A 26,930-nucleotide genomic window follows, 5' to 3' on the forward strand; every position below is an offset into this window, starting at 1 on the left:
CCTTACTGTGTAACTATGGGCAAATCATTTTCCTTGTCTGGCAATCTATCTCTACTTTTATAAAAGCAGGTGGTGAAACTAATAGATCTGCAAAGTCTCTTCTAGCTCTAACATGACATGATTCTTCTTTTCATTCAATCTGAGCCAGAAAATAAAGAGAAGACGTAGTCCCTTGGAGGGGCTCATGCTCTGTAACTTGGAATAGCATGCTATCTTTTCCTGCTTCCTTCACAGACATTATACCTCCTCCTGAAGCACCTAAAAATAATGAAGAACGGGGAGTGTAATACAAAGGAGCATTGTCACTCCTGTGATTACACTTCATGTTCTTAAAATCCATGTGATTTTTAAAAGGTGAAATATGCATAAAGCGAACGAAGAACCATCAAAGAAATTATGATATCAGTGCTGGAAGCACTCTGAGTAAACACACACACACATGCACACACACACACCCCAGAAAGAATGTTCTGCTCTAATCATGGATTAGAAAGGCTAGGTAAATTGACTTAGCTAGAAGTATATATAGTGGTGATGTGTCTTTAACACAAGATTGGCAGATTGGCGACCTAAGCTCAGATCCTACCAGTGAACTTGGGTATAGACGTTACCAGATTTTGAAAAGTTGGAATTTCAACGCTGTGAGAGTCAACTGTGACTCTCTTGTGTGTCACCATTTCCCACTGCCCATGTGCCTCTGCCTGAGTGCTTTGTTACATGCACAAGCCCTGAAGCCATGAGTTTGAAACTTGATTTGCAAATATTTTATTATAATAATCAGAAGCAGCAGCTTAGCAGCCAGAATCTTGATAACATGTGTCAACAGGCTCTCAGGAAACAAAGTTTCATTCCCAATTCTGCCGCATCACAGACCCAAGTTTCCTCTTCTTTAAAATGTGAGATCCAATCTCAAAGGTCACTTTTAGCTCTCTGATTTGAGTGAACTGGGTTGATTAAATTACAACAAACATCCAGAATGTAATAACCAAAGTTTTAAGGGTCACAGTAAGCTGGCCCACTCTCCTGGGGCCAGTAAGTCCAGGGATCCAACATTCAATGACTTTGGATGAGCCATTTCCCACTCTGGGCCTCACCCACCATTCACAAAGAGACAAGGTTGGGACACATCAGTGATTCTTATCAGGGGCGATACTGCCCCTAGAGGACATTTTGGAAACTTTTTAGACGTGCAAAATGTTACCCTGCATCCCACATGAATTTTGAATATTTTACAGGACATTCATGGACACTAAAATATTGTTGATACTTTCCTAAGCCAGTACAGAATTATACTGTTTATTTCACACTATTATTATACTATTTAGTGTACTGTGTTTTTATAGTAAATATAGTACAACTATATTATAATAAGCAAATATAAAATTGTTTATACTTCTCCTAGCTCTGTTTTACATATAAACACAAAGTATTTTGTACACATTTTTAAGATTCTATTGAGTTTTCCAGGAATGTGACTACCATATACAATGAGAGGAGGGTGTACTATTTTATTCCACTTTCCCAAGAGTTTTTAGCCATTTCACAGTCACCTTGCTGACAGTAAGACTGCCGGCGGTATTTGAGACTTTGATGTATAACACACCTGTATCAGTCTGCATTCCTGAATGTTACAGCTCCAATGATTCTACATAGGGTGCAAGAAACATCTTGCTTCATTTTGTTTTAATGGAGTCAGCTGTGTATTTATGGAACTATTTATTACTTTTTATAATGCATTGTAATTTTAGCTTCTATTTGTTCTATATAGAGGGCATTATATTTCTTTTTCATGGAGAATATGTGCAGATCATGTTACATATGAATTTTACTTCCTTATATTAAAGGAAGTGATACATAATACAGTTACAGGAAGAGAGTGTTGAATCTGGCAGGGTTGAAAACAAATATATTAGACCTCCCAAATTTAAAATCCTAAATAACAAAATAAGCCTTGATTATCTCCACAGCAGTGTTACCAATAGTGGCTGACATAGAGTATTGGACATGACATTGAAAATGAAATAAACACCATAGTCTGAAAACAGTGGAAAATAAAACAACACATAAATTTGAATCACTAATTACTCCAGTCCATTTTAGCTTTTGAGCATCCTTATTTTAATCTACATACCAAAGCTCTCTTTAGTATGGCCTCTCCAGGTTTTTCTTGTGTTTCTACATTACCTAGATTATATATTGAGTCCAAGCTATATTTATTCATTTCATTAAGTTGTGTACTTTTTATCAAGATTTTTTTTGACAAGTGTTATGTTTTCTTTCAACAAATTCACCAACTATGATAAAAAATAAAAATAATAAAATCCCAAAATAGCTAATTAATTAATTAAATACCAAAAATAATTTAAAACCAAACTTATATTTGGTTCAAAATAGGGGCATGACCACAACTTCAAACTCTCTGGAACATGGGTTGTATTCATATATCTGTTTTCACAAAGCTGTACAATCACATCATATTTTACAGTTTATACAGCTATTTCTCATCAGTTCTCCCAGTCAATGTTCACATCAGCTTTGTGATTTAGGCAGGGCAGGGATGACTATATCCCCATTTACTAAGTTCAGAGGCATTTCATGCACACAAATTCAGTAAGCTATGTTGCTGGGTCCACTGCCCAGTCTGGTGCATCTTCCCACGAAACCATTCTGCTTTATCAAAATTCCCCCCACCCCATTTACCTCATCAAGGCAGTGGTGTGATGGTCCATCTCCAGCTTTTTGTAGGCCAGTCCTATGACCCGGAAGCCCTGTGTCGTGTAAATCTGAAGTTCACTAACAAAACTAGTTGGTACTGTTCAGAAAATAACACAAGATTAGTATGCAATATGAACTCAGCTAGTACTGGGAGAGAAATGCTTTACAAAGAGTTCCAACTCTTGCCCAAGAAAACACACCTCTAAAAATGTACACAAACAAGTCAGTGGGAATGTTAAATATTACTGCATTGTCACGGTTGACCTCTTGGGATCCAGTGAAGCAGAAATGAAAAGGAAGCATTCAAAAAAGAAAAAAACAAAAAGAAGAAGAAGAATGGGAAAAGTGTATGATTCTTTTTTTCTCCAGTTTAACCATCAAATATTTATTGAGTCTACTGTGGGTCAGGAATTAGTGATGCAGAGATTACACTGCAATTGCCACTCTGAGGGTCTTTGTCTAGTAGGGTAACAGCCAGTAGAATAACAATACAATCGAATGAGATCCTTGCTATGATCCAGGCAGTTACAGCACGCTATGGAAACACTTGGTGCATCTATCAGACAGGGAGGATGTGATTAGATGGAGAAGGGAAAGGGCATTTTGGCTGAGGGAGCATCATGTGCTCAGACACAGGGCCATGAGACAGCAAACCTTGATAGTTCATCTCAGGGGGAGCACAGGATGTGAAGATAGGAGTGGTAAGGAAACTCTGGGAAGTTTGATAGGAGTCAGATCATGAAGGCCTTAGATATGATCCTAAAGGAGATTATCCTGGAGCCTATGGGAAGCAACCAAAGAATGAAAGCAGGAATGTGCTAACATCATTATACTGTGTGACAGAAAAACCAATCTGGTCACAGTGTGAAGGGTGAATTAGAGTAGGGGACACTGAGGGGCAGGGAACAAATTCACCAACTATGAAGTGATCCAGTGGAGGGATGATGAGGGCCAGAGCTGATGGAGTGACAGGGCCATGGATTAGCAATTGACAAGACAGAGGCACTGAGGGAGAGAGAGGAATCCAGGAAGAATCCTAAACTGGGATGGGGGAGTAGTACTTTCATTCACTAAGATGGGAAATATAGAGAGTGAGAAAGATAAGCTTGGTTTTGGTACCGCGTTTGAGATGCCAGTGAGTCATCCAATTGGTGATGGTCAGTAGGCAATTGGATTCATCAATCAAATGCTGAGGGGACATATGTGGGTTGGAAATACAGATTTGCCCATTGTAATATAAGTCTGTCCACTTACCTGTCTCAGGTTGGCAAAAGCTGGCCACCCTCTCCGGTGCACCTTTCATGAATGCCAGCCAGTCACCCCCCATCTCTTGGGCAATGACTGTCATCCTCTGCAGCGCTGATGAGAATGGGAACTGATGCAGGATTGCAATTCCTGCCACTGGGACCTGGATGAGGGATGGGGAATGGAGAGGGACACACCACATAGCTTCTAGCTGTTGGAAATTAATTACTCCTTTGCCAATCCTTAGTTTAGCAAATAAGGGCAACAAGGTCTCACCAATTTTCATATGTGGAATTCAAAGAAGACACATCTCTGAGCTTTCAAAATTGTGGGCCTGACAGGACTTTCCTTCTGAGTTGGGTTTTGTGGGGCAGAGGGCGGGCAAGGCTTACCTGGCTGGCTGGTTTGCAGGGCTTAACAACCATGGCACATGCCGGTGCTCCCGTGATGTGGAAATCATGCCCGGAAACCACCATTTCCTATTTCAAACAGGATGTTTCACTGTAGAGATTTCTTTCTTGTTCATCCACTAATACTGTGCTCAAATCCTTCCCTTGAGAACATCTCAAGCCGTCTCAATGTATTCTCCTCCCGCAGCTACACGGAGGTGAACCAGGCTTAATTCGCCACACACAAAAATAATGCATCGGAAATGCTAGGAACTTGAAGGGCAGACACTTCTGAATTATTCATGCAATTTCTCCTGCTTTCTCTGCTGGAATGTGCTGTATAAAAGCTCATTCTCCATTTCTGAAGGGCCTAACTTGAAAACACTGAGCGTGAGTAGCCCGCACCTTACTGCCTTTTTCTCCTGGTTCACTGTTGCTCGTGCACTTCCTTCTCTGTCTAATTTGGATTCATGGTCCCCAGGGTACAGCAGGGCAGGGACTGTGATATATGTGGTTAATGTTCAGTAGACACTCAGGAATTGCTATAATAAAGACCCTAAAGTATAGTCAAAGGAACCTTTTACCCAAAGATGCCAAAATGCTTTATAATCATCTCATTGAGTGGCAGAAAAAATCTCAGAGAAGAAATTATAATCTCTACTTAAAGGTACAGAAACAGTAACCCAAGAAGAATGGAGAAAGTTACATCAGACTGCTACAGAACCATGTCCTATTAGTGTTCGAAGGGACCCTAAAGACTGTCTCCTTCAGTGGGGCTCACACATGCATCACAGGGGCCTGGAGCTGAACCAGGCTATAGGGGGTGGAGGTGGGCTTGTAGCTAAGTAGGTGGGGATGTGTGTTCCCTAAGCTGTGCTTTTACTCCCCATTTTCTATCTCAACCAGAGTAACTCCAACGATTTGTTTTGTGTAGGATGCTTTTGAATAAAATTTCCTTTTAAGAAAAGATTCCAGCTTTTTTGTTTTCTTTTAGGTGAACACTGCTGGTCTAATTCAATCCCCTCATTTTAAAGTTATGGAAAACCCCAACAGGAGACATGACCTCACGAGGTGAAGGAGGCAATCAGAACAGAGCCAAGACTAGAACCTGGAGAGCCGGATTCCTCGTCCTGAACAAGGCCATTTGATCTGAAATCTACTTCAGAGTCTCAACAAAAGCTCTCATGGTTTTCCTTTTTATTGTCTAGTCTTAGAGACAAAATTAATACTAAAGTAGTAGGAATAAAACTCCTGGTAACAACGAATTATCCTAAGCACTGGGGACAGTGACGTTTCCTAATCCCCATGTTCGAGATAACTCTGAAACCAGACATGGCTCATACTACAGCTGGAAAGGGTTAGAAAATAATTATATAATAATTATACTAATACTATTGAGCTGGTAATATATTCCAGGCACAGCACCAGGGATTTTTTTTAATGCGTCCTTCCACTTAATCCTCACAATAACCCTAATATGGAAATACACTGTACAGAGGAGAAAACTGGGGCTTAGATGAGTTTGCCCCTCATTGCCATATGTACTCCATATTGGAGACCTCGCATTTTATGAGTATTGAATAGCTATGATAACACCTGGCTTGGTCTGGCATTGAAGAAGCTTCTTAGAATCTTTGCAGAACAGAAGCTTACCCAGGTAGTAGCTTCAAACATTTTGAGGTCCAGTGGGTCTCCATGGATGGTCCCATCCAGGAGGATCAGAGAATGGCAGCTGGCCATGGCTGCATACAGTGGGCCCCATGGCAAAGCCTTGCCTGAGGCAAAGTTGTGGACTTCCTGGAAGCTAAAGGAGAAAAGGGAAAGGGCTTTAGTCCTATTCCTCCAGGTCAGCATGGAGCTTCTGGAGGTGACCATCCTTTTAAAAAATAAGTTAATATGCTTTGTTACATTACATATCCACACTCTAATCTCCCCAAATGAATAGTGCTTCCTTCATCCATCATCCTTACATAAGTTCAATGAGTATGAGAAAAAATCCTGAGGTTCTTTCAAGCTCTTTCTTCCCTCTTTTCCTTACCCTCTCTCTGGCACTGATTTAAATCCAGAAGTATAGAAAGAACTAGAAGTATCACCCTTAGTTCTAAGTGTGTCCACTCCCACTTGAGCTTCCAGACCACTTTATCTCTTATGCTGTGAGACAGAACAGGCTAGCTCATACTATAGCTACTTGTGTATATCTGTGTATCTCCTTCAATCTATTCTTCAGGGCAGGGCTGTCTCTTCCATATCTCTCTCTCCAACATAGCTGATGTTTGGTCCACAGTAGACAGTCAACAAATATAAGAGCAAATAAATGAATGAGTTGGTTACTGGAAATCTGAAAGACCATAATGGTAAAGAAATGAAATTTTTAAAAGACATTTTGAAAAGGACACGGCATTCTCCTCTTCCACCCTGGCATCTAGGATCTATATTGCAGCCATCGTTACCATTGCTTCCTGTAGAAAGTGCCCTCATCTAAAATCTACCGAGATACAACTCAAACATCACATGCAGAGTTCTTTTACTAACTCAGAGTTGAAGTCATCAGGTTTGGCATTGGACCTACAAAAGGATGTCCTCTGGACCTTATTGGTCAGTCCCTTCTTACATGTGTAGCGCAGTAAGTGGTTCACAAGGCAGGCCATACTGTTTGGTGGACCCTGAGCGGCTGAAGGTGCTTCCTGAATTAAGGCCAAATCTGATTCTTGGAGCCAGTCAGAATCTACTTGCTCCTCCTCCTCCACATGTCAACTTCCTTCAGATTTGTGGGTCAGCTTGGCTGTACCCCCTTTAATACTCCCTTCCTCTGGGATTACACAGGAACCTCTAGCTGTGCTTCCAATGTGCAGTTTCCAGACCTCTGACCTTCCTAGTTACTGTTTCGTGAAAGAATTTGTATTTTTTACTATTTATCATAGTTTGTCTTAAAACATGGTCTCCAGGATCAGACTATTATCTCTCATGATATGGACACTGCATTTCCTTTGGTTGCTCTAGAGTTTTGTTCCTGAAAGCATATACATCAGAACGTTAACTCGTAATTCAGCCAAATTTCTTCCTGGTTTCCTCATTCAAACTTCCTTAAGAGTTCAAAAACCTCTCGACTGATTACTGAGCCTGTTGATCATATCATTATATATTGAAAGATCAAGTTATCTCAGTGGTTACAATATGTCTCTGGTATTTTAGTAAACATCTAAAAGGAAGCAGTCACCATCAGTGATTAACACAGATTCTCAAGCTCACACTGTAAAGCAAACACAGATCAGGAAAAAAGAATCTTATCTTTAAGATGGCACACAAACTGTCTTCCGTATGTAATTCTGAATACACAGTTCTGAGTTTGGGAGGATTGGGCCAGACCCTGGTTTGCACAAAAATAAATAGAACCCTCTGTCATCCCTGACCTTGAACTATTATTTGAATGTTTATGACTTATCAAGACCAGGTAGCTCAGGTAGACTTCCAATGACTTTGAAGTACTTGGCACATTAGGCAGGCCCTCTTTGGAAAAGATAAGAATTATTAGAAATGAGCTTACATTTTACAATAAGATATTTAACAGCGACTAAGTCAAGTGCTGACTTCTTGCTTAGAATTTAATCTGTTTTCTCTTATTCTATCAATTAAATTTGTCAATTAAAAAAATGTTGGGGGAATTCCCTGGTGGTCCAGTGGTTAAAAATCTGCCTTCCATAGCAAGGAACGTGGGTTCGATCCCTGGTCAGGGAACTAAGATCCCACATGCCGTGGGGCAGCTAAGACTGAGCGCTGCAACTACTGAGCCCGTGAGTTCTAGAGCCCATGTGCCACAACTAGAGAGCCCGCGTGCTGCAACTACTGAGTCCGTGCACCACAGCTAGAGAGAAGCCTGCACACCACAACGAAGAGCCCACGTGCCGCGACTAAGACCTGATGCAGCCAAATAAATAAATAAATACTTTAAAACATTTTAAAAAACACTTTTAATTGCTCTTTTAGTCATTTAGAGCCAATTTTGACCTTTTTGAAGGAGGGAAAGGAGGGAGGGGGGAAGGAGAGTGACAGTTTGGATTAATCTATCAATAATCTAAATAGTATATCAATTGTTTTTATTTAAATTTGACAAGTCACTTTTAGAAACAGAAAGTTTTAAAAGTTTTGTGAATAAGATGATGTCAATTCAATACGGAGAAGAGCATTCAAAAGATGGAACATATTAAGTTCACTTTAAATAAACAAACATTTATTGTGCATCTACTATGTGTGCCTGCTATAGTGCTATATGGCATTAGGGACACAAATATAAATAAGAAAAAGACTGCTCTCTGAATGCTCACATATTTGAATAAATGCATACATTTTTTATAGACACTGAAACAGGAAAATACGAATGAACAAGAAGACCGGGTATATATCCAAATCTATCTTCAAGAGAAAATGAAAAGATCTTTAGAAAGTTACCACTTGTAACAGCCTCCTTCTAGAGACTAAAATGGTTAGAAGCACCAGGATTAATTTTTCAACTCCAGAAATGGATTTGCTTATAAATAATACATTAATATGAAAATGTGTTAAACATATATAATTAAAATATTTTATGGTTAAATCGTATGTCATTTGCATAATGCAGAAGAATCACGATGTACCTTTTATGCATAAGATGCTTTGTGATTTAGGTTGCAAGTATGAGAGGGAAGTATTTTCATTAAAAAATCAAAACCTGAGCTCATGCAGCTCAATATCTAAAAAACAAACAACCCCACCAAAAAATGGGAGGAAGATCTAAGCAGACGTTTCTCCAAAAAAGACATACAGATGGCTAAGTGGCACATGAAAAGATGCTCAACATCACTAATTATTAGAGAAATGCAAATCAAAGCTACAGTGAGGTATCACCTCACACCGGTTAGAATGGCCATCATCAAAAAATCTACAAACAACAGATGCTGGAGAAGGTGTGGAGAAAATGGAACCCTCCTACCCTGTTGCTGGGAATGTAAATTGATACAGCCACTATGGAGAACAGTATGGAGATTCCTTAAAAAACTAAAAACAGGGCTTCCCTGGTGGCGCAGTGGTTGAGAGTCTGCCTGCCAATGCAGGGGACACGGGTTCGAGCCCTGGCCTCGGAAGATCCCACATGCCACGGAGCAACTGGGCCTGTGAGCCACAACTGCTGAGCCTGCGCGAATGGAGACTGTGCTCCACAACAAGAGAGGCCGCAATAGTGAGAGGCCCGCGCACCGCAATGAAGAGTGGCCCCTGCTCGCCGCAACTAGAGAAAGCCCTTGTACGGGAACGAAGACCCAAAACAGCCAAAAAATAAATAAATAAATAAACAAAATAACTAGGAAAAAAAACAAAAAACAAAAAAAACAAACAAAAAAAACCTGAAAAATAGAGCTACCATATAATCCAACAATCCCATTCCTGGGCATATATCTGGAGAAAACCATAATTTGAAAAGACACATGCACCCCAATGTTCATTGCAGCACTATTTACAACAGCCAGGTCACGGAAGAAACCTAAATGCCCATCGACAGACGAATGGATAAAGAAGAAGTGGTACATATATACGATGGAATGTTATTCAGCCATAAAAAGGAACGAAATTGGGTCATTTGTAGAGACGTGGATGGATCTAGAGACTGTCATACAGAGTGAAGTAAGTCAGAAAGAGAAAAACAAATATCGTATGTTAACGCATATATGTGGAACCTAGAAAAATGGTACAGATGAACTGGTTTGCAGGGCAGAAATTGAGACACAGATGCAGAGAACAAACGTATGGACACCAAGGAGGGAAAGTGGAGGGAGGGGTGGTGGTGGTGTGATGAATTGGGTGATTGGGATTGACATGCATATACTGATGTGTATAAAATGGATGACTAATAAGGACCTGCTGTATAAAAAAATAAATAAAATGAAATTCAAAAGCAAAAAAAAAAAAGACAAAAAAAATTAATTAAAAAAACCCTGAGGGCTTCCCTGGTGGCGCAGTGGTTGAGAGTCTGCCTGCCAATGTGGGGGACACGGGTTCGAGCCCTGGTCTGGGAAGATCCCACATGCCGCGGAGCGGCTGGGCCCGTGGGCCGCGATTGCTGAGCCTGCGTGTCTGGAGCCTGTGCTTCGCAACAGGGGAGGCCGCGATGGTGGGGGGCCCGTGCACCGTGATGAAGAGTGGCCCCCACTTGCCACAACTAGAGAAAGCCCTTGCACAGAAACGAAGACCCAACACAGCCAAATAAATAAATAAATAAATAAATAAAAATTAAACGTTTAAAAAAAAAAAAAAAAACAAACCCTGAAATCATCTATACCTCAATTTTTTAAAAAAACCCTCAAAACCTGAATTTGTCATATGTTCGTGTTCTGATCAGGCTGGAAGTTGCAGTGGGGAGAAAAAGCAGGCAGAGAAGCAAACTCAAACAAGAGAGCCCCAGCAGAGGGACATGCAAATCTTTACCATGTTAAGTTGTAAACTGCCAAAACGGAGTCCTTTCTGGCCAGAAAAGAGTTTCTGGCAGCCAGAAAGTAGTGTTGCCAGAACTAGAATACCAAGGAAAATGAAGTACACTAGCTGTGGCTCCACAGATGTTCCTCATCCTGAAATTCAGTGTCTACAAGTCAGGGCAGTGTTCCTCCTAGCACATGGAAAGGGTTCAGTTTGTACAAGGAATGTTACCTCCTTGAAGGACAGTGTCTTGGTACTGTCCAAATGACACACACTGGCCCCGAACTAATATGCTGACAGCAAATCACATTTTAGCAAAGATTTAAATGCAGTGTCAAAACTTGCCCTTTGGGCTTCCCTGGTGGCGCAGTGGTTGAGAATCTGCCTGCCAATGCAGGGGACACGGGTTCGAGCCCTGGTCTGGGAAGATCCCACATGCCGCGGAGCAACTAAGCCCGTGCGCCACAACTACTGAGCCTGCGCGTCTGGAGCCTGTGCTCCGCAACAAGAGAGGCCGCGATAGTGAGAGGCCCGCGCACCGCGATGAAGAGTGGCCCCTGCTTGCGACAACTAGAGAAAGCCCTCGCACAGAAACGAAGACCCAACACGGCCATAAATAAATAAATAAAAATTTAAAAATAATACAGACATACACTTTATTAAAAAAAACAAAACAAAAAACTTGCCCTTCATCTCCTGGGTTCTGTGAGTGTCCCGGGGCTGGGACTGGGGTGGAGGAAATATGCATGTTTTAGTGAGCTTTGGAAGTAGTCAAGAAGAGAAATTAAATGAAGATACTCTGGCAACTGCTGCTCACCAAAGCCAGTGCCAAAATCTTTCCATCACTAGTATTCAGGGAAAAAAACACAGAGTTCTGGGAAAAGAGAAATGACAATGCATTTGGTCCCAAGTACTCACCCACTCCTATCACAGGGCACGACTCCCCAGAGATCCAAGCCATCCCTTGTTAAGGTACCTGTCTAAACAGAAACAAGCGCTCGGTTGACTCTGAAGGTGCAGCAGCCCCACAGTGACACTGATAAGCTATGTTTTAACAGGAAAATATATGTCACAACACATGATCAAGATCAGCTCTTCAAGGAAGGACACAATAAGGTGGGTATCTGGAGTCCTGGGTGGAAGATTTGATGAACTCATAGCAGTTGTGTGACAAGCTGGCACTTAATCTCTTTGAACTTTAGTGTTCTCAGCAATAAAGGGAAGAAAACGGTACCTGCCTTACATATTTCAGAGGCTTGTTTTGAGAATTTAACAGAAGACTGAATGGATGGGAGAGTCCTTGGTAAGCCTGCTTTTAAGAGCTATAAAATGGGTGAGTCTCCACAGATATAGAGAACAGACTCGTGGTTGCCAAGGAGGGGGGCGGTGAGGGAGGGATGGATTGGGAATTTGGGATTAACAGATGCAAACTATTATATGTAAGATGGATAAAAAACAGGGTCCTACTGTATAGCACAGGGAAATATATTCAGTACCCTGTGATAAACCATAATGGAAAAGAATACGAAAAAGAATATATATATATGTATAGCTGAGTCACTTTGCTGTGCAGCAGAAACTAAACACAACATTGTAAATCAACTATACTTCAATATAATTTTTTAAAAATGGGTGAGTCCCAGCATTTATAGCAAAAGTTAAAAGTATGTCATCAGAAACAAGTAATGGAAGTAGAATTTTTCACTGTTCTAAAGAAATATAGTTTGCTATTTGACATCTATTTGGTAAAAAGGGGTTTGTTGGTATTTCTCTCAGTGCGGTATAGTGATGAAGAGCTTGGACTGGGCTAAAACACCAGCTGTGTGACCTGGGCCAATTATTTAATCCCCCTAAACATCAGAGCCCTTATCAGTAACATGGTCATAATCATATAGGGTTGTTTTAAAAATTAAATGAGATACTACAAAGTGCTTAACTTAATGTCTAGCATAGAGTAAGAGCTGAGAATAATGATAATTGCTCATAATTATTACTTAATTTTTTATTCAAATTCATATCACAATTATCTTTCCCACTCCCTGTTTCCTTTTCCAAGTCCAAGGATAACATGATCCTAGAACCAGAACGTCTTTTCTTATGATGCTAGTTTGATCACGAAATAACATTGAGATGGTGGCAAGAGCCATATTAACCTTCTGTTCTTGGTAGATCTCTCTGATATTCAAGTAATTATAAAATACAGCTCTGATCCCATTAATTCTCTGCTATCAAAAGCCTTCACTGTACTGTTTAGTGGGTACCGAGTTTCCGTTTGGGAAGAGGGAAGAAGTTCTGGAGATGGATAGTGGTGATGGTTGCACAGAAATGTGAATGCACTTAAAGCCACATAAAAATGGTTAAAATGGTAAATTTTATGTTATGCATCTTTTGCCACAATAAAAAATAAATTAAGAAAATGGAAGGCAACAACAAAAAAGAAGAAAAAACACCTTCAATGACTCCCCACTGCCTAAAGAGTATGTAAACCTTTCTTAGCCATACATTTGAAGTCTACAACACCCTCTCCCGTTACTAATGTTCTGCTCTGATCAAAATCACACTCTATTGCTCTCCTGACTCCTTGCCCACTTTCGCCTACCTACAATGTCCTCGGGTTGTATATCTTTTCGAATTTTCTGTATATTATGATATTTGACATGTTACGAAATCTCTCTCTCTTTTAAATCTATTTTTAATTGTGAAAACAGTGGTTTACATTATGTTATAAATAAAATTATATAAGTTTTGTGTGTATAGCATTATAGTTCTACTTCTGTATACCATACAGTGTGCCCACCACCAAAAGTTCAACTTAAGAAACCTTTCTGACGGACAGACCGCCTCCTTGGGGCTAGCCAATTCTTAGAGATAACCAGGGTCTCAGCCAACAGCATGCCTTTGATATGCAAACTAACCAGTCAGGAGTCATACCTTCTCTATCTGACCAGATTCCCCAGGAAACAGTCTCTCTGACTTAATCACCCCAGCGCCAGCTACTAGACAACTAAAGACCACTCCTATAGCCCAAAGCCCACCAACATCATTCACACTAGCCAATTCTCAGCTGTGTACCCTGCTCTGTCTTGCCCTTCCTGCAGAAGCTCCTATAAAGGCCATAACCCAAGCACTCCCCTCACTCCTGCTTTGCTTCCTGATCAAAATCTGGCATTCCTCCCAGGGCCTTGCCTGGTGAGACATGGCTCTTCTGTCTAGGGGAACTGTGAGTGACATTAAACTTTTCTTTCAAGGGCATCGACCTCTGCCTGCGGTCACTTAGTCACCTTTATAAATTAAGACCCAGGCACAAAACAGCCCTTCATTTCCATCTTACCCTCTTACAGCTCTCACCTTCACGCCAGCACACGAGTATATAGACAAAAAGAATATATGCAGGAGAAGGTAGAATAAGAGGCTGATTGGGAGTAACTGGCATGGGATCAAGGATTATTTTAAGCAATATACTGCAGATGGGAAAATATAGTAAGGGATTGACTGGGGATTTATTTTAACCAAGTCTCATAGTAAGACACAGCTAAATAAACTCTTCCTTTTTTATTCATTCATTAATTCAGTGAATATTTACTGAGCACTGACTGTGTGTCAGGTAATGGTCCTAGCATTAGGGATACAGTAGTAACTGTAATAAAAGTCTTAAATTTTGTTCTTTGCATGAGGGTATTGACTACAGAGGGACAGAATGCTATTTTAATTCATTGTGTTTCATAGAATATTGGAGGTGGAAGAACCCTAAAATATTCACCTATTCAGTCCCTACTCTTCCTTCTCTAAACCCTAGAATCTGAGAGCTCAAGAGATGTATCTGTCCTAGATCACACATCCAACCAGAGACAAAATGAAGTCAGGTACCCAGTACCCACATCTAATGTTTCCTGCCTCACAAGAGTGTAAAGTGCCTGTGCATGACGACAATGATGATAAAAATGTCACTGAGGATGAGAATGAAACACACATACCTTGTCAAAGCAGACAAGGTTTAATTGTCCACATACATTAATCCTCTGGGGGCTAATACAAAAGATGCCTCTCTTCTTCAGCCTCCGCTGGGCATAGATAATGCCTGTGGTCAGGGCAGCAGGTAGAGCGGGAGGAACCGCAATTGTGATGACATCAAGGGCTTTCTTCACCACCTCCTCCGGAGGTTCCTGGGAAGATAAAGTCCCTCTTTAGCTATTACAGATAAATCAACCGTGAACGCTTCTATGCATATGACTTTTTTCCTCCTTTTTGCTTACTTCTTTAGGTCAAATTCCTGGAAATGATGTGAGTGGGCCAAACGTGGTTTAAAGGGTATGAACATGTTTATGGCTCTCAATACATTTTGCCAAAGTGCAATGAAAAAGCTTGTAACAATTCATACCACTACCAGCGGAGAACAATGTAGCAGTTTGCCATGATCTCACCAACATTGGGTTTTATTTTAAATTCCTCGTTTAACAGCTATAAAATACTACACTATTGGAATAAACATCCTCAGATTGAAGATGAAAAACTAGTGTAAGGAAAAGTCCAAGAGCGGAGGCATGTTGCTATCTCAATAAACAAAGTGTTTTATCCCACTAGATCTGATGGCTATTCCGGAACTTGGTGATCAATTGCTTATATTGGGCATCTGGGAGTATATAAGCAGGTTTCAGTGTCTGGCTTTGCTTTCCCAGGTTTGAAAACTGCGCCTTATATTAAGGTCAACATGGAGAGCATAAAATATAGATGAATGTACGTGTGCATGTAGTAAAAGAACAAAAGCTGTTTACCCCACTGAGCACATAGACGCACAAAGTATAGATCATCCCGATGGTGGCTGTTCCTACGAGGCATAGGAGGAACCTGATGGCATCCCTGTAGAGCTTAAAATTCATCGGCTTGGGGTAGAGAATAGATCTCACGAGGTCCCCCTTTGCAGTGTTGAATCCTGAAGCAGCAAACACACACCTCAAACTCTCAGGATGACAAATACTACTGTTAGCGCTCTTCTAATCCTCAACACAGCCTTTGCTTTCTCTAGAGACACTTAAACAGTGCTTAAGCCCAAATGCAATTAAAGGATAATTGGCCAAATACCTAAGTGCTAGAATGGATATACCTGAGCTCTTTCAGAGCCTATTCTTCTCTGGCTTTCCTTCCTTATACTCTTAATTTCAATGCATCCCAGAGATAGGAAAGCACCATATGGGGGCAGAGCACAGCTTTTCCAAATACAGCGTCATTTTAAGGAAAGGATTTGTACGTGTGCACGGATGTGCACACACACACACACACACACGCACAGAACACTTGAATTAAATTAAATGCCCCGTAAATACAGATGGGTTCAATTTCTAATACTTTTCATCATCGAGTTTTCAGTTTCTAGTCCTGCCTGGAAGGAAGTTGAGATATTTCTTTGGGTGAGAATACCTAAGTTCTAGGTCCAGCTCTGTCAGTGACTGGCTGTGTGATTTTTTTAAACTTCACTTGAATTGTGCAGGTCCCAGCTATTCATGTACAAAATGAGGACAGGCATCTTTGTTCTGCTAATCTGATATGTGGAAATAGTTATCAATTACAAAGCATGTGAATAATAATTGTTGTCATCAATGTTATTATTTTTACTAAAAGGTATAGGCCATAGCTCAATTCACATTTTAAATATCTATATTTACATATATGGGGTCTGTCATCTAAAGACTGCTCCTTACCTAATTCATTTAAGGCACTAGACAAATTGAGCGAAAATATTTCATCAAAATAATAAAAAGAAGGAGATGTTGACTAACCCGTCTGCAGTACTACTGCTTTCACGGTGCCAGAGCAAGCCCCCCTGGCCTGGATAACCTCTGTTCCACAGAAGAGGACATGCCGTTTGTAATCCGCTTCACTCTGTGTTTTCCAGGGCACAGAGCTATCCATCTTAGGTAATGGAGTTTTAGTGACCGGAATACTCTCTCCTACAGAAAACAAGCATCTCATTTTGTGAGGTGGGAGGCCTTCACTCACTTAAGCATGCAAATACTAACTCATCACACAGCAGGCATTTTTTGGAGGCTGCCATGTGGCAGGAACAACCCTTGGTATAGGGGATACAAGGAGAAACATAGTTCTTGTGTTTAAGAGGTTTGTAGTCCAGAGGGGGAGACGGCCATGGAAACAAATAAGTATAATGTCATATTATAAATACTATGAGTATTGTAAAATGAAACAGAGATGCTGAAATAGACTGGAAAGAACCATTTAGGGAATAGCAAGTTGTGGGGTCTGGGGAATGAGAGGCCATGAGAGCTACGTAGGAGCCAAAGCATGCCCTGCATGCACATACTTAAGTGTTTAAATGTTTTTCTATAGGCATTGGTGGCAGGAGGGAAATAGGGAGATATTTAGCTGTTTGATTCAGGAGAGTACTATGACGTTTACGTACAAAGAGAGTGTACTCTGTCTGCAGTGCAAGGAATGAATTGAAGTCTGATGAGGTTGGAGGCTGGATATCCAGTTGGGGAAAAATCACAAGAGTCCTGGTTAAAGAAGACAAGGTCTGAACTATGGCAACTGGCAGTAGGAGGAGAAAAGAGGCACTGGTTTTGAGAAATAAGAAATTGAGCAGCTACAAAACTTGGGGAGATTTTTATATTGGCAGATCCATAGGGACAGAGGACTTCTAAATGTCTTCCTGGTTTCTGACTTGGAAGAAAGAACAAAGGGTGGCATTAATCATCAACACAGGGATTATAGGAGGAAGGAGGAATTGCCTTTTGGTCCCTGATTTGGCGATGCCTTGTGGAATGACCATGTCGAGATGCTTTGTAAGCAGTTAGATATTTATTTGGGTCTGGAGCTCAGGGGAGAGGCCTTGACCAGAGATATTTAGTCACAGGTCATCACCTTATGAACAATAATTAAAGCCACAGGAAAAGACAAGATTACTTAGGGTTCGAGTGAAAGGTGAGAAAAGGAAGGGTCCAGGACCCCTGAACAACATCAAAAATCAAAGAGATGGAGGAAGAGGAGCAGTGTAGGAAGCTGAATGGTATTGCCAGTGGTAGAAGAACTTGGAGAGTCAGCACTGTCTTGGAAAGTTAGAAGAGTGTTTTCAGAAGGAAGAGACGGTCAGGATGGTTAAATGCAGCAGATAGGCCAATAAGATGTGAAATTTAAAGAATCCATTGGATTTGCCGATTGGGACATCTGTGACCTTTGCCAGCACACTGGGAGGGGCAGATTTCAGTGGGTTAAGTGGCAATACAAGATGGTGAATGAGTTGTGAGAGTAACCAAATAAAGAATAAAGCTTAGAGAATAAAGCTTATTGAAGCCCTCCACCTCCATTTGCACAAAGGACAGTATAAGATCAGGGATATGTTCCAGTATACTAGGGCCACATTCATTAGGAAAATTGTACTTGGCACTGTAAAAGTCCCAGCACGAAAGGATTTTATCAGTCTATGAATTCCCTAGAAAAGAAACCTGACCTGTCACACATGTTTTTTTTTTTTTTTTTTTTGTAAGTTCACATAAGAGGGAGTTGTGTGCTCTTGTCTGCATTTAATGCCTTCCTGGTCTGCCAGGAGGAATAGACTTGATTTGGACTTTAATGGGAACCACTGTACTGTACATCGATATGTATTTATAGCCTCCAATTCCATCTCTGAACAAGGCTTTATGATTCTTTAGCTTACAGAAAGGTTGGCACAGCATCTTCTTATAAATGCATATGTGAGTAAGAACTCAAAGCACCGTGACCTTGAGAAGTCACTTCTCTCTGAACCTCAGCTTCCATATCCATGATATGACGTCCCTCCCAGCTCCAGCATGCGATTTAAAATGAAAACACGGTTTAGTCCAAAATAACCAGTGTGTATTCTGAAATTAGCAGATTTGGCAAATCCTGCCTCAACCACTTTTCAACATTTTCAAACCAAGCTAGGAAGAGCCTGGCCTTGACCAGGGTGGGGCAGAGTTGAGGGGGAGGTGTTTCAGGATGTCATCTATGGTTTTCAAACCCTCCGTGTTTTTCTGAAGATGTATTTTATAGCAAAATACTAAACATAAAAGTCACAGATGATTCTGAAACATCTAATGACCTCTAAAATCTTTAAATCTTTAAAATGACAGGGTTGTAATAACCCTTTGTTCAAGAAATAAATGCTAAACACTTAAAAAGTTAGGACTGTTATCTAACCTAGTACATAGAAAGCAGCTTTAATTTGAACTCTCAGATCCACCCAGTTGCAGGACTGTTAATAAGATTTGTGGGGATAGGAAGGTCCCATAGCGACCCCATGCTTTGCCATTATCATTCAGGAAAAACCTGGGAGAAGCAGCAGAGGCTGTAAGCTAGGAGACAGAACCATACCTGTCAGCATGCCTTCATCTACCACACAACTTCCATCAAGCAGAATGGCATCACACGGCATTTGCACTTTGTTCCCCGTCAAAATTAATAGATCTCCAGGTACCAGGAAGCGTGATTCCAGCTCCTGGACTCCAGCTGAAAGTGTGAGGAGACAGAGTTGAGTCAGGTTTTTTTCCCACAAAAACACAGTCCAACATCTACCTAAATTGGAAATCAGTGAAAAAGCAACCAGGGCATATATAAAAAGGAAGCCATTCCTCAACATTGATTTGAAATCTGCAAACTATAAGAAAAAAAGATAATACATTATATTACATAAAATAAAAACTTTTGTGTGGCAAAAAAAATAAATAAGCAGAGAAAAAAGTAACGACAAATTCACAGAACATGTTTGAAACTTACATTACAGACAAAAGATTAATATTCCTAATAAACAAAGAGTTTGAGAGAAAAGAGATTATAGCAAATGACTGTATAGCAAAATTGCTGGAGATGTTAACATATAGTTCACACACACACACAAACACACACACACACACTACAAGTGGCAGGTGTTAAACATTTGAAAAGATATTCATTCTTACTCATAATAAGAAAATTGAAAAATCTGTCCTTCCTTTCTGCCTTCTGTCCTTCTTTCCAGTCTTCCTTTACTTCTTATCTTCCTTATTCATTCCCAAAGCCCAAAGCTATAGGGGGTCAAGCAAGATAGACATCCATGCAGGGGGCTGGGTGAAGTGGGGATGGGGGTGGCAGCACCCACCACACGGGGGAGCCTAAAATGGATGAATGGGTGCTTACATGGCCTGGTGCAGAGTGTCAGAGCCCAAGGAGGGAGACAAGGACCCCCATGGTGGCAGTGGCCTGGTGTGAGATATTGGAGTCCAAGCAGGGTGAGAATGGCAGGATTGATACAATAACTGGATATAATGAGGCTAATGAGAGCCAGGTTTCTCACTGAAGAAAGGAAGTTACAAATAGAAACAGAAAGAAAACCAGAATGAACTCTGTAGTATTGGACTAGAATTGGAGACAAGAGTGTAAACTGATGGTTTTCAATAGAGAAATAATATAGACGTGAATGTGTATGTATATAAGAATACATGCAAATGTATTTGCTTGTCTTTTTTTATATGTACATGCTCCAATTCTGTTCTCTGAGAGGGCTGAGAGCAGTGAAAACGCACTACTGATGTGCACACCTAGTGCCCAAATTTTGGTGTCTAAATGTCATTTCCCTTCAAAAAAGAACTAGAGTTCTTTAAAGAAATGGCTGATTAAAACGCTGGGCCAAAAAAAGTACAAATAATATAAGGTAGAACGTCCTGCTATGCCAGTAAGTAGGGAAGTGCTCAAAGAGCAATGGGGTCAGATCAAAAAGATATCAGAGCCAACTTACAGAGCTCTCGCTGCCTAAATCTATAACAATTTGAGCATCAAAGTAATGAATAATTATAATGAACAATAACCCACCAAATAAAATAGGAGTTCATTAGTCCATAATGACATAAGTAAATGAATAAATAAGTGAGGAGAAAGGATAGCTTTTTCTTACAGTAAATTAACAATTAATTATCATAGAAGGAAAGAAAATTAGAAAATCACCATTTGACCATTATCAAAGCAATAATTAATCTAGCCAAGAAACATCAATGGATACTAAAACTAGTGGGTGAAAATTTGATGAGGGTTGTTTATTTATAAAGTCTCAAAGTACACGTCAACAAAATAACTATTAATTAGAAAGAGAAAAAAGTAACTGTACAATAGAGAAACCTGGCAGACACCATTTGATTAAGTAGTCCAAGTTAACATCACCAGTAATAGGACAAGTTTAAATTATGTACCACCTAAGAGAACATGGCATCACTTTTGTAATATTCCAGCCAAAACTGCATAAGCTGAATTTAACTGTAAGGGAATATCAGGCAAATTCAAGTTGAGGGACATTCTACAAAATAACCAAAGTGGGAAGAGTCAAGGTCGTGAAAGTCAAGGAAAGATTAAAGAGATATGGCAAACAACAGTATTCGGTGATCTTGGATCCTTTCTTATAAAGAACATTATTGAGACAATTACAAAATTGGAATGGGACTGAGCATTCTTTGGTACTAATATCAATATTAACTGTCTGATATTAATGTTTTAATTGTTGTTACATAGAAGAATGCTCTTGTCTTTGAGAAATATACACTAAAGCATGAGGGAGTCATGGAGCCACTTATTTTCAAATGGTTCAAGAAAAAAGTTATTTGATCTACTCTTGTGGCTTTTCTGTATATTGTAAATTATTTCATATGGAAAAAGAAAAGAAAGAATGAAAAAAAAAGAGAGAACCATACATGAAATAGCATTGCTCACCTATCTGATTAGAAAAATCTAAAAGTTTGTCAGTATATTCTGTTGGCAAGATTATGAGGAAACAGGTACTTTCACACATTTTTGGTACGAGTGAAAACTGGTACCTTGTCTATGGAAAGAAATTTGGCAATATTTCTCCATCAAAAATACATATGCATTTATTATTTAACTCAGCAATTTTACTTCTCAAAATCTATGTCAAAGATAGACTGGAAAAATATGGAAAGATAAATGCACAAGGCTTTTTAGTACAGCACTATTTGTTATAGTAAAAGGCTGGGAAAGAATCCTTCAGTAGAGAACTTACTGAATAAACAATGGTTCCTCCATACAAGAGAGTATTACGCAGCTGAAATATGAATGAATATCTATATATACTGCTCTGAAAGGGTCCCTGGGAAACATCATTAAGTATGTAGCATACACACCAGGAAATCTAAGTTAAGTGTGTAGGATACATCCCTGCAATCTAAAAAGCAGCAGTATATGTATATATCCTATTCTGTATATATACTATCACTATGAATATTATCTATAATTTGCATTTTTGAATGTAAAAATTTTTTTAAATGATTACTATTGAGAGTATGAGTACACAGGTACAGAAAGGAAGGTTAGGAAATTGACTCCCCTGAATGTCTTTTGTTTTATGGATTTAACTTTCAAATCATATAGATATTTTATATAGTAACTACACTAACACAAAAATAAATTTGAAAAGCTAACGCTAGAAGTCTAAAACAGAATAAATGAGGTGAACCTATAGAGCTGTTGGCATAACCATACAGAGAAGAATTATTTTGAGCGACTTTAAAACATATATTTTCAAGTATAATTTGTACCTTCTTCATGGTGTATCACAAACAGGAGAAAAAAAGAACTCTAAAAAAAATCTTAAATTGTTTTTAGGAATCATATTGTTGCTGGGTGTGTTGGTTTGTTACTCTGAGATTACTATGTGTAATGGGATAAAGCAAAGGAGTACTTTGTTGCTGTAATTGAGAATCAGGACTTGTGGTATGGAGAAAGGAGAGCTAGAAGGACAATCAACAAAGTTAAGTTAAAAACCCTTAGTTCTAAACTTAATCTGGAAATGTCAGTATGAGCTCATCATTTCTGTTTATCTTTAGAATATTATTTTCTAGGTATGTCTTCTGAAAAGGCCTGGAAACAATGACTAACACCACAGAAATGAGCATTCCTAACACTGACTGAGGTCTCTAAGTACCATATGTAAGAGGTCTTTGGAAAGATGGATGTGTCCAGGTTTGGAGCAGGAATTGTCCAAGATGAACTTGGAATAGCTTATCATACCAGAAAGCAATACAATTTTCAAAGATTACTGGGGCCATGTCAAATGAATTCAAGAGTCAACATGAAAAGGTTCTGAATGGCCAAAGATGGGCATCTTGAACAACAAGAATAAAAACTGCAGCGGATGAAAATATACCAACCATGTTAAAATTATACATCTATAATGACGCTAAAATTTTTTTAAAGCCTTTGGAAAATGCTAAAAGATCAACCCATTATTTTGAAAGCTGGTAAATAAGGAGAAATAGTCAGATATTTATCCTGAAACAAACTGAATCTCAGGGTAATGAAATGGTTGAAGAAGCGTGTCTCTCTTTATGGAAATATTCCACTTAATGTATGAAGATGGAATATATTTTAAACTCAATGAAATAATAAATCTGGGTCATGAGGATTTATGTCTGTTAATATCACAAGAAAAAGACAAATATTATGTACCTCTTATTAGAAATACACAATACCAACTATGAAGTACTCTTGCCAAAAACTCAAGCCTCAGATCTAACCACCAATTTATAGGAAGTACAAGGAGTAGAAAATCATGTTAAATTATTCCATGAGTATGCAATCAATACACTCAAAACCGTGGAAACCACAGGATGAGCCACTTACTTTCTTCAACAAAAAATTTTCAAGGAAAAAGATATGATGTGGAGGAGGGAAAGTGTGAATTAAAATAAACTTGAAACTTAACCAATTGCAGTATATGGACTTTATTTGGATCCTGATTTGAAAATATATATTATATATCATAAATATATATTATATATTGTATATCATATATATCATAAGTATATATACACACACTTGTGATTCAATTGGTGGAAATTTGAATACTGCCTGTAGAACTGATGATTTTTTTATGTTTTTGGGTTTTTTTTAACACCATTTCAGAAAGCTCTCTTGTTCCTCCCACTTCACTGCCCTCACTCTTATGTTTTTTTAAAGCTGTGATAAAGGAATTAAAAAGGAGTCTTTATATTTTAGACCTATACTGAAATGTTTTCAAATGAAATTATATGATATCTGAAATAGTTTAAAAATAATCCAGGGTGAGGGAGGAAGTAGAACTGATGAAAACACATTCAGTGACTTGATAATAATTGAGTCTGGGTGATAGGTACATAGGGTTTCATTATCGTATTCTCTCCACTATTGTATATATGTAAAATGTTTCATCATAAAAAGTTACATTTTTATGTAACTTTACATTTCAGGACATTTTTAAAGGGTAAAAATTCACTTCTAGCAAAGATATAGCAAAAAGGAGCAAATTTGTCTTCCCACATGAAACAACCAAAAGTCATACAAAATATATGAAACAATGGTTTTAGACACTAAATATAAGCAACAAAAGAAATGGGAAACAAATGAAGATGCCCTGCATCTTACTGCCTTTAGAGGGTTTCCAGGCCACTATGAAGGAGGCGGAACCCAGACAAAGTCCAGAAGACTCTTAGTTTGGAACAGAGATAAAAGACTATGGAGATTAAGGCATCTTGAGTTCACAGAACAGAGTACTGGAGAGAAAGTAATTGCCCAGAGGGAGAGCCCCAAAGGCCCACAGAGGTCCCCTTTTAGTATTCAGCAGACTAGTAATCAGCACATGCATATGAGGGAACTACTAGCAAATGAACAATGGGACATTCACATTTAAAATATCATTTAAATAGCATCAAAATATGAAATATTTAAAAATAAATCTGAGAAAGAGTGAAAAACTGTACGATGAAAACTACAAAACACTGCTGAGAGAAATCAAAGACAAATAAATGCAGATACACCATGTCTGCAGGTCACAAGACCCAAATTTGTTAACATGTCAGTTTTTCACAAATTGATCTATAGATTCAACACAATCCCAATCAAAATCTCAGCATGTTCTTTTGGTAGAAATTAACAGGTTGATTCTAGAAGTCATATGGAAATGCAAAGAGCCCAATATTGCCAAAACAATTCTGAAAGAGAAGAAAGCTGGAGGACTAACATTATTCTAGTTCAAGACTTATTATAAAGCCACGTTGTGTGGCACTGATATAAAGACAGGCAAATAGAACAGTAGAATAGGATGAATAGGATAAGGAGTCCAGAAGTAGATCCACCCATGTACAGGACACTGATTTTTGGCAAAGGTGTAAAGACAATTTAATGGAGAAAGGACAGTCTTTTCAACATATGGTATTGGGACATTTGGATATCTGCTTGCAAAAAATGAACTTCAATCCAAAAAAAAAAAGAAAAAGAAAAAAAACTTCAAAGTACAACAGAGACGAAAATGTAAAACTTAAAACTATAACACCTCTAGAAGACAATGTAGAAAATCTTGATGACCTTGGGTTAGGCAAAGATGTCTTAGATATGACAAAACACATGATCCACAAAAGAAAAAACTGATAAACTAGACTTTAACAAAAGTAAAACATCGGGCCCTTTTAAAGACACATGAAGGGAATGAAAAGATATTATAAGTTACAGACTGGGATAAAATATTTGCAAATCATATTGGAAAAAGGACTTGTATCCAGAATGCAGAAAGAACACTCAAAATTTAATAATAAGCAAACAGTCTAATAAGGAAAAGATTTAAACAGATACTTCACCAAAGAAGATATACAAGTAGCAAAGAAACACTTGAAAAGATGCTCAATGCCATTCGTCATCAGGAAAATGCAAATTAAGACAACAATGAGATACTACCCCTCAGCTATTAAAATGGCTAAAATTAAAAGACTGACCATACCAAGCAGTGGCAAGAATGTGGAGCAACTGGAACTCTTACACACTGCTGGTGGAATGTAAAATAGCACAACCACTTTGGAAAACAGTTTGGCAGTTTCTTTAAAAGTTAAATATTTACTTATCATAAGATCCAGCCATTCCACAGTTAGGTATTTTCCCATAAGAAATGAAAGTGTATGTCCGTAGAAACACTTGAACCCAAATGTTCAAGTGGCATTATTTGTAATAGCCCCTAACTGGAAATAACCCATATTTCCATCAATGAATGAATGAATGAACAAACTGGTCTATCTGGACAATGGAATTCACTCAGAAATAAAAAGAAATAAACTATTGATGTTCTTAACAAAACGGATGAACTTCAAAATTATTATGAACTTCGATCCCCAAAAAATTAACCCAAAATATACTATAAAAGACAAAAAATGCATACTATACAATACCATTTATAAAACATTCTAAACATGCAAAGTGGTTGCCTGAGGATGGGGATGAAATTGTGAGAAATTGAAAGGGAAGATTACAAACAGGCACAAGGCAACTCTTAGGGGTGATGGACAGTCATCTTTATTGTGGTGATAATTTCATAAGTAGGTACACATGTCAAAACCTATCAAATTGTACACTTTAATTATGTTCAGCCTATCATATGTCAGTTTTACCTCAATGTTTTTTTAAAAGGTGAAAAAAATCTCCACTTCCCCACCCCTTTAAGTAAATGCACAGGAAAAGATACATATGAAGATGAGAGTAGTAGGAACAATCAGAAATACAAATTTAAATCCTTTTCTCATTTCATATGGACAACACACAGATCTAAAATGAAGTGACTTACCTTTTTTCTCACATACAGAGACTGTAATGCTATTATGTGATTCAACTAAATGGTGGAGCTTTACAGATTGCTGAAAAAAGAAGAACAGAAAATTTTAAAAAGCCTTTTCTATTTGAGGGATAGGTCCCAGATATTATTCAGTAAAGTGTTAGCCTTCTTTAAAGATGGAGCCAACTGAATGTACTGTTTAAAAACAAGACTGAGTAGCCTCCTACTCAACTGAAAAAGCATCCAACTTGCGGTGCTCTTCAGCCAGTGATAGAAGTACGTGCTGTTTAATAGAAAGGAAGTTCCCAGCATGCTCTGTCCACTCAAAAGAACTTTGATCATTCAAGATTTATGTTTATACCTAAATAGTATCAAGAACCAAAGCATTATCTCAGTTTTGGGTTATCCCACATCAGAGTTCTAATCCTAACTTCATAAGGAGTTTGATTGTTCCTGTTATGCCCTCATAGTATTTGCTGGTTTAATAGGTGAAATATATGGGACATTGAGAGTGAATAAATAAGAGGAGACAAAAATAATAATACAATTATATTTGATTT

At 38.8% G+C, this 26,930-nt stretch overlaps 1 protein-coding gene across 1 annotated transcript in view; it reads right to left on the bottom strand.

Annotated features, from left to right (window-relative positions):
* Window positions 1-26,930, bottom strand: part of ATP13A4 (ATPase 13A4) — a 139,754-nt gene that overhangs the window by 39,123 nt on the left and 73,701 nt on the right. Inside the window, exons 8-17 of the mRNA XM_036849669.1 lie at window positions 26,383-26,452; window positions 19,134-19,268; window positions 16,565-16,735; window positions 15,563-15,720; window positions 14,765-14,953; window positions 11,709-11,770; window positions 6,003-6,153; window positions 4,353-4,439; window positions 3,970-4,123; window positions 2,701-2,812 (exon numbers count right to left, since the gene is read on the bottom strand). Coding sequence (XP_036705564.1) covers window positions 2,701-2,812; window positions 3,970-4,123; window positions 4,353-4,439; window positions 6,003-6,153; window positions 11,709-11,770; window positions 14,765-14,953; window positions 15,563-15,720; window positions 16,565-16,735; window positions 19,134-19,268; window positions 26,383-26,452 — 1,289 coding nt within the window. The remainder of the gene's footprint in view (window positions 1-2,700; window positions 2,813-3,969; window positions 4,124-4,352; window positions 4,440-6,002; window positions 6,154-11,708; window positions 11,771-14,764; window positions 14,954-15,562; window positions 15,721-16,564; window positions 16,736-19,133; window positions 19,269-26,382; window positions 26,453-26,930) is intronic.

The sequence above is a fragment of the Balaenoptera musculus genome, chromosome 4, assembly GCF_009873245.2.
Source record: "Balaenoptera musculus isolate JJ_BM4_2016_0621 chromosome 4, mBalMus1.pri.v3, whole genome shotgun sequence".
In the NCBI taxonomy this organism is placed as follows: Eukaryota; Metazoa; Chordata; class Mammalia; order Artiodactyla; family Balaenopteridae; genus Balaenoptera; species Balaenoptera musculus.